This window comes from Dendrobates tinctorius, unplaced genomic scaffold (assembly GCF_039654945.1).
Source record: "Dendrobates tinctorius isolate UK_male_01 unplaced genomic scaffold, ASM3965494v1 ptg000197l, whole genome shotgun sequence".
Lineage (NCBI taxonomy): Eukaryota > Metazoa > Chordata > Amphibia > Anura > Dendrobatidae > Dendrobates > Dendrobates tinctorius.
Genome location: NW_027361864.1, coordinates 1943511 through 1952500, shown reverse-complemented (window position 1 = coordinate 1952500; position 8990 = coordinate 1943511). Strand labels below are relative to the sequence as shown.

General features: G+C 44.4%; 1 protein-coding gene across 3 annotated transcripts in view; it reads left to right on the top strand.

Moving 5' to 3' along the window:
- The window catches only part of PHF24 (PHD finger protein 24), a 219950-nt gene extending 211356 nt beyond the window's left edge, over positions 1-8594 (top strand). For all 3 annotated transcript variants that reach the window (XM_073553109.1, XM_073553111.1, XM_073553110.1), the window contains one exon: positions 5122-8594. In XM_073553109.1, the coding sequence (XP_073409210.1) occupies positions 5122-5218 (97 nt within the window). In that variant the 3' untranslated portion in view covers positions 5219-8594. The remainder of the gene's footprint in view (positions 1-5121) is intronic.
- Positions 8595-8990: the final 396 nt, after the last annotated feature.

The following is an 8990-nucleotide window of genomic DNA, read 5'->3' as shown; positions in this document are numbered from 1 at the left end:
GCCGTTCGGACTGGCCAACGCCCCGGGGACCTTTCAGCGGTTGATGGAGCGGTTTCTGGGAGATCTCAATTTTGAGGCCACGTTGATATACCTAGACGATTTCATCATCTATGCTGCCACATTTGAGGACCACCTGAAGCGGTTGGGGCAGGTACTCGGCCGGCTACAAAAGTACGGGTTGAAGGTAAAACCCCAAAAATGCCACCTATTTCGCACCCAGATCGAATATCTGGGCCATGTCGTCCCGGCAGTGGGCGTAAGGCCGTCCCGGGAAATGGTTGCTGTCATTCAGGGATGGCCTACCCTTGAGACGATAAAAGACGTGCGGGCCTTCCTGGGGTTGGCCGGATACTACCATCGTTTCGTAAAGAATTTTGCATGTCGAGCTCGAGCCCTGCACGACCTGCTGAAGGGGGCTCCCACTAGGGCAAATGGACGAAAAATCCAGTGGCAACAACCTCAAGAAGAGGCCTTCCAAGACCTTAAGGCTGCGCTCTCGGATGTGTTAGGTTATGCAGATTTCTCGCAACCATTCATCCTACACACTGATGGGAGTCTTCACAGGCTGGGGGCTGTGTTGTCACAAGTTCAAGGCGGCCGGGAGAGAGTGATCGTGTATGGAAGCCGCACACTCCATGACCCCGAGCGCAACCCTGACAATTACAGCTCCTTTAAGCTCCTTTAAGCTCGAGCTCCTCGCAGTAGTGTGGGCCATGATGGAGCGGTTCGCAGAGTACCTGGCGGGCTCCGAAGTAGTGGTGCATACCGACAATAACTCACTGGCTCATTTGGAAAACGCCAAATTGGGGGCTCTGGAACAAAGATGGGTGGCCCGGATGGCGAAATTCAACTATAAAATCATCTATAAAAGAGGGGCCGAGAATGTACACGCTGACGCCCTCTCCAGGATTCGACATACAACCCCAGGGAAGAGTCGAGACAACGAACTAGAAGGGGAAGAGATGCCGTTCGCCCTCACCGCTGCCGTGCTCACAGCTGCCACCCAGAAAGTACCTCCCTCGAAGACCCTAAGGGGCATGCTTGAGCAATCCCGGGATAAGTGGATCCAACAGCAGCAAGAAGGCGAAGAAATTGGGCTTCTCCGAAAATGGGTAGCCGCTGGCAAACTGCCCACTGACTCCCAAAGACAGACTTTGACTCAGGACATGTCGCTGATGTTACAACAATGGGAGAGGCTGGTTATCCGAAAGGGACTACTGTATCGTAAAATGACATCACGGACAACATCTATGACGATTTGGCAGGTAGTTGCGCCCGGAGCCCAACTTAACGAACTTGCTCGAGAAGCCCATGAAAAAGGGGCTCATTTCAGAGCTCAAAAGACCTTGCAATGGTTACAACAGATAATTTACCTTCCAGGCTTGCATGCTGTTGTGGACGAGACTTGCTGGACCTGTCGCCTATGCGAATTAGCTAAACCGCCCGCACAGTGAGCCTCAGTACAAACAATCGTGACCTCAGCGCCCCTTGAGCTTCTGACGGTGGATTACCTGACCATTAGTCCCGCATTCCATGGGTATGAACACTGCCTCGTCATGGTAGACCATTTCACTAAGTTCGCTGTGGTCACCCCCACTCGAGACCAGACCGCGGAGTCGGCTGCCTCCGCAATTTGTAGAAACTGCATACAAGATTACGGCTGCCCTCAACGGATACATTCCGATCAAAGAGCATTTTTTTGGGAAAAATAATGGAGGGACTACACCGTCTCTACGGTATTGACAAATCCCGGACCACGCCATACCACCCTCAGGGAAATGGTGCCTGGGAACGATTTAATCGGACATTAATCCAAATGTTGCGTACTCTGGAGAGTGACAAGAAGGCCCGTTGGCCCGAATATGAATTAGTATGGGTCTATAACAACCGAGTACATCGAGTTACCGGCTATACCCCCTACTCCCTGTTGTTCGGACGCGAGGGCAAAGGGACTACGGAGGTAGAGTTGGACCCAGATGAGCCTCAGCCCTGGATCGGGGTATCATCATGGGTCTGAAATCACCGGCACAGGTTGCAAACTCTTCATCGAATCGTACATACCAAACTCTAAGACTTAGAACACCCAGGAAAGAATTTATCTCCACCTCCCAAAGCGGAGACTGAGTACTCGTACTAGACCAATGCCCCCAGAACATATTAGAGCCACGCTGGGAAGAGAGTCCCTAACGGGTCCTATGCCGTATAAACCCTGAAGGACCTGTGTACGAAATATGACCCGAGAAGGATGAAACGCTTCCTACTCGCATTGTGCATCATAATATGTTACGCCCATGTATTTCCACCGACCTGAAACAACCTGAACCTGCTCATCAGGTCTCTGAACCGTTGCCCGTGTTCTGGGACCCGGACGACAAAGAAGACTTCCCCACAATAACCAGGGGCTCTCTACTCAATGACAAACCAACTGACACAAATAGCCTGCCCGAACCAGCTAGCCCACCACCGTCCACCACCCCAGAAGACTCCACCCTAGTCGAACTAAGACGCTCCGGGCGGTCAACAGCCGGCAAACCCCCCGAACGATACGCACAGGACCAGTTCATATGGCAACAAAAACTGACACCTCCGCAGACCAACCTAAGTATACTGAGGCCCTCGCCCGAGGACTGGCGAGCATACAGGGTGGAGGAATGTAAGGAGGAGGACCCCCGCAGAGTGTCCGGCCCGGAACCAAGGGGACCTCCATCTGGGTTCCTAAGGAAACAGTACCCGGGGAGCAAAGGAGGAGAGTGGACTACTGAGAGTGACAGGACAGCAAAGGGAGGTGCGAGTATAAAAGGTACAGGGAGCGCGCAGGGGAGTCAGTTGGCAGAACAGCAGACAGGAGGCAAGAGACTGTGGGAGTCTGAGAGAGCCAGAGTGACAAACAGTGACGAAAAAGGAGACCATCGGCAGAGGAGAGACTTACTGCGGCCTGCAGAGAGTGGGCGCCGAACCTACCAACAAGAGACTGTCGCTTCACTCCGATTTGGGGTTTCTTCCTGCCCACCTTGGTCCGCAGCTGTTACCGCTGTGCTTCAGCCTGTTGCGGTTGGTCCGCCGCCCCTTGCAGCTGCTGCCGCTCCACTCCAGCCCGTGGCTGCGGACTGCCCGCTGCCGCCCCACTTCAGCCCGCAGCTGCGGCCTCTTCATCTTCGGCCGCAGTGGACATCACCCCGCTGCAGTCAGCAGTTGTGGCCTACTCCTTCGCCTAGGCCCAGGCCGTGCACGTGGCCTGCCAACAGCCAGTCCAGGGAACTGCGACACAACCCTGCTTGGAGTCTGGAGTCTCATTGAACTCGCTTACGATCAGAACCCCGCTGTTTCTACAGGGAGTCACCTCATCAAAGGACTTCCTCAGGGCCTGTTGTGCCTCATCTCCTCCTGGGCGCCCGAAGACTACGACAGATCCTCAGCAGCTGGGCCCAGCGGCTGCGACGCCAACGCAGCCTCATCAGAGACGCCGAGGGACATCAGGACGGATAAGTGACACTATAAGAAATAAGGACCCGTAGTCGGCCATATCGCGGCCCTATAGTAACCGGCCCTTGCCGGATTAGTCGTGTTCACATTTAAAGTGTTTGTTTGTGCAGAGTCCCTGCGAGGACAATAGTTGTTATTAATTTTTGGTTGCTTAGTATAGCCCTAGCAGCTTAAATTCATTAAAGTTCTTTAGCCAAAGTTCAATTCAGTCTCGCATCTCGTCACTGCATCCTGCGTACCTGCTGTTTAACTACACCTACATCATGCTGCTGTCATGTGGCATAGCAAAAACCCATTGACAGATTGCTATTAATAATTGCACCAAAATCGGCAATGAATTAGTGAATTAGATTCATTTATGTAGGAAGAGTTTGCAGAGAACTTTCTGCAGAGCCCATAAATCACAGAACAAATTCTCGCTGCTTTCCCATAAATTATTTCCGAAGATCCAGTATAATTAAATAGCATTTAACATCTAATTTTAACCAGTTCTGTTACTTTTCATTGTAATTACTATGTCTGGTTGCAGTGCACGACTCAGCCTTAATTTATTACCGTGTGTTAAAATGTTTAAAGACCTTACTACGCCTAAATTATACATCTAATAAAAATCTGCCTGACAGAAATTACAACTTGAGCTGTGAACATTGCTCGATTTGGCAGCCAAGATAAAACCATAAAATAAAATAATTGTCAACATAAAAGAGAAATGTCTTCATCAAAGCTGAGAAAGAGGAAGAAATATAGATTGAATGCTCCCAAAATGTATGACAAATGTGTCCTCGTAACCCAGCAGACCTAACTGATGCCCATGGACTATTTGTAAAATATCTGACCCGCTGATTTACTGTATGGGAAAACATTGTCATTTTTCCTCCTATCTCCAAGACTTTTCTTTAGCTGCATCATTTTTCTCGAATGCGCTACCTAAGACAGTCAGGTGAATTACCAACATCGACGGATTAGAGTATGCCCTTATACTGTACATATTTTTTTCATATGACGAATGTGTCCTCAGACCCCTGTGGACCTAAATTATACCCAAGAAGTGTCCATTTAACCTCCCCATGCTGACCTTCTGTACAGGAAAGCTGTCCTTTTTTCACTACTATCTCCAAGACTTTTCTTCAGCTGCACCGATTCTCTGAATTGTGCCACCCTCAGCTTACTTTAATAGGAGAAAGAGTTTATGCACAAAAGTGTCCCTGTGTCTGTGTCCTTTTCCACTTTAGGCTGAACTCCACCTTAAATTTGACCCCTAGACAGAGACTATCTTCTGCTAGAGATCGCTGGACACTGTTGCCACATTGCAGCAAAATGCAAGTGAATAGGATCGCATTGCGTCCCGCATTGAGACTGCAGCAAGCAAATTACCTGAAATCTAACTGTTTCAAAGTTTTTGCAACTTGCTTGTCGCTTTACAATTCACTTGCGTCAGGCTGCGATGTTACAGCAGCGTACCGTGATCATTGGCCGTGCGACTTGTGTTGCTGTCAAACTTGTCAAGTAGCTCAAGCTTTAAGTTACTGTAATAAGACGTAGGACAAGTGCATGTGTAAACAACCCCTTTAAAGCGATATATACTATTTTAATAGTGGAGTGAATTTTTCTTTCCATTAATTGAAATGTCTCTTGCAGGCAGGTGAACTGGGATGCCTTCTTGAGGGAGAATGTTCTTTTTATTCTTGCTGCACGACCAAACAGTTCTGCCATCCATCTCAAGCCATCAATCTAAACCAGTAGGAACTCTGCCCGACAATTCTTCAGAATTGACTAACAAGTCCCCGACAACTGCCAACTGCATGAGTCACAGGAAGAAGAAAGATGGGTTGTTGGCTACTGGAAGATGCCACCTTGCAGCTGAGCTAACACTCCAGTTACATTAGCCCTATACATAGATGTCTTCCCCAATGAGCCCTTTTACAAATGACTTTATATTTTTACTAATTGACCACTTAGACGGTCTTACTGTTGACATTGGTTCCACACCCTCAAGGATCTCCTGAAGCATTGTCACCCCTGCTACAGCTTGGACCTCAAGACCAATGTATCTAACCAATTATTTATTTACTCTAAGAGGAAGGACGTATGTATAGACCACAAAGTCCTAGTATGCTAAGGGCCGGTGTCGAGAATGTGCCAATGAAGGCTGCGTCATGGTATAACTTTGGAGTCATGAAACCATTTGTCCATGAACTACTAATGTCTTGCAGCAAAATGTTTTTTGAGTTCACAATAGTTTGTTCCGATGCTTTTTAGATACTTCAGAGGTTTTATTACAAGACTGTAGTTGAACCACTAGTAATTTGGTAAGATTATCTGACATTACTTAATTAAACTATAGGAAAAATAGCCTAATTCTTCACCATTTTAGCTTATATCAAAATTGAGAGGCTCCTGCGTAAATAGAAAAAGGTAGGTTAAAACATATCATTTAGTTAAATCAGTGTAGTTGACCTGAATTTATAAAAAAAAATCTCAATTTCTCAATGGAGATTCTACTGCAGTAGACCACACGGAATGCTGTTAAAAAAGAACTTGTCTATAGTCAAAGTGGAGCTCTAAGAAATTTGCTTCTGACAAATGTATTGTGTAAATGTTTAGCGCTGTTCTTTGCATCTTTTTTTGCTTAGCAAGGCAAAAAGTTAAAGTCATTTTTTTAAAGCATGTCACAACATGAAAAGATATAAATTGAAAGCCAAAATTTAGAGACAATCAGATAAATGTCTTTTGAAAGGCAAATTAATGGATGATGGAATGTATTGTTTGGTATTAGGGTGCCAGTACCACGGTATAGGTGGCCCCTATATGGATGTGTTCTTGTGAGTGTGTATAGTAGACTTTACTTACCTACCTTCAAAATTTAAGGTCTATACTAGACCTTTTTATGTAATATTTTATCACTTTTGATTTTATCAAAAACCACAAATTATTATTGTATATTGCAATCGGGAGCAGAAGTACAAAGTATATAAAAAAACACATTACATTATTTGAAAAGCACTAAGCCATGAGAATGGAACCCATAAGCGACCACATAAATGATGTGTTCACGACATATGTTAGACATAAATTATTTGCATTGTGTGCGTTTGTGCTGTTATGGATGCCAAGATTTTATAGACCTTTGCAGCAGCTGCCTGACGCTGACCTTTCTACTAATATTAAAAGGTCTGTTTTGAATTAGTTTACATTATTTGCATTCCACTGAATGAGCGAATGGAATATTAATTTACAAGATGCGTAATGTAAAGACATAATTTATCGTTTATTTACATCGAAGCGCATGTCCACTGCAGAACACAAATTTACGGTTTTTATATATATATATATATATGTATATATATAATGTGTGTGTATATATATATATATATATATATATATATATATATATATAGAAGTGAGGCTCTATTTACGCTGCTTTCAATATAACATTTGGTGTCTACTGCAGTTTTGCCCATAAACTTTTGCAGTTGCTTACATCTGTGATTGACGTCTATTGTAAAAAGCAAAAAATATCCCCAACACATATTTCAAACACTTTGCTTTATGAACTCAATGTGAGTGGAGCCTAATCTACAGAAGAAACTATTTTGGAAATGCATTACATTGTGTATTTTATATTGAGTTACAGACTGTATTGTGCTGTAGAGCTGCATTCATAATTCTGAAATCTTCAGAGAGAAAATTTCCTTGTATTTCCAGTATTTGCATAGAACTTCAGATGATTTATACTCTTGGAAGTGACGTCTTTCCACAAGAGACTTTAGAGTAATTGGCACGTGAATTACCCACCCAACTGCATTCCTGGTTGACCCCCAATTGTGTTCACTTCTCCTGCATATGTGTATCTGCTAACTTGGTTTTGACATTGTTCTGCCCATGAGGAGGTGGTAACATAGGTGAAACTCAGGACTGATATCATCTTGAGTATTACAGACACGCGTTCACTGTTGGTCAGCATACAGCCTTGAAATGAAGAGCAGGCGTAAACAGCGGGAGTATTTGTTTATTCCGGATCAAACCCATTTAGGGTTTTTTAGAAATATGGTAACATATTGGCTAAATGGATACAACAGCAAAATGCTTGTAAAAAAGTCACTTCTCAAGGACGGTGCAATTTTTAATTCTATAGTTTACTGCTCATTGCCTAGGTTAATGGTAACCTCTGCAGTCTATCAGAGATGGATGGTCTCCTAGCCAAGGAGTGCAGTGCTTAAAAGTTCTTTGATTTTGTAAGCACTGCTTTAAAGCTGGCCAGTTTTGGAGCCGCCACACTTTTTCCTCAAAACTGCAGAGGTACTACCATTCAGACAAGGGGCATGTCTGAATTGTCAACCTTCAGGAGTTCACCGCCCCCTCGGATCAGGAAGCCTAGAGGCATAGGAGTAGTGAAATTGAAGATTAGACAACTCCTTTAACTCTAAAATGGGTGTTTCCAGAACCAAAACATATATTTTTGCTTGATGACTAGGGGTCCCGCCATGGGATCTTGTATCCCCCATTGTAATGGAGTCGCGGTCGCACATGTAGTGTATCACCCCATTCAAATTATATTGTCTGACAGAGAAAGTAACTCTAGTCCTCTAGGTTATATTAAAGTTTCAATGCCATCTTTTTGTGTGATCAACTCCTTTAGGTGCCATTTATACTTATCACCCAAATATGTGTTCCAAATTGCTCCATACATATTGTACTGTAGATGCGATGCTAGAGATCACCATGATTTCCAGTGCCCACTGACACTGATGTATAAAGGTAGGCCATATTTTCACACATTTTCCTGACTGTTTCTATTGATTTTAAGAACAAAGTAATAGAATGTTCTTTTCAATAGAAACTGGAACATGTCCATCTGACCTTACAATGGTATGCCTGTATAGTAGTGAACTCCGCTTTTCTTAAGGGTTATTTTTATTATTTTCCTCTAGACTTTCCTTTAAAAAGATGTTCCCTGTAAACTGATGTAAATTCTCTGATGCTTTTCTGTACAATGTGTAGCAATCATGATGTATCTGGGTTGTTACAATGAGTCAGCAGCACTAGACTTTCTGTAGATAAATCTCTACTGTATATTTTACAATATAATTCAGCCTTATGAGAAGCACAGAGATGTTTGCCGCTGTTTGTTTTCCTGATTTATGCACATCTATTGTACATTTATCCATGGATCCGATTAAACGGATGATAAATGAACCACTTGTTACCAAAAAAATACAGAGCCTATTTGTAGAGTCTCTCCTGAATTAACCAAGGAGTGCAGTTCAAGGTATTTTCTTATATCTTACCCTTAAAATATACCTGTACTTTCACTGAAAACCTGTAGAAAAACATGGTTTTGCTGCCTTCCTCTCTGTCAATGGCTCATTTGGTGAGGTGTATTCTCTGACGAGTAGGAAACACCAGGAGTGTCAGGAACACCGCACTGCACTTGCTCACTGAGTCAGTGCGCGTGTCCTGAGTACAAAAACAGTGCTCAAAGATACCTGTGGAGCGGGCAGCAGCGG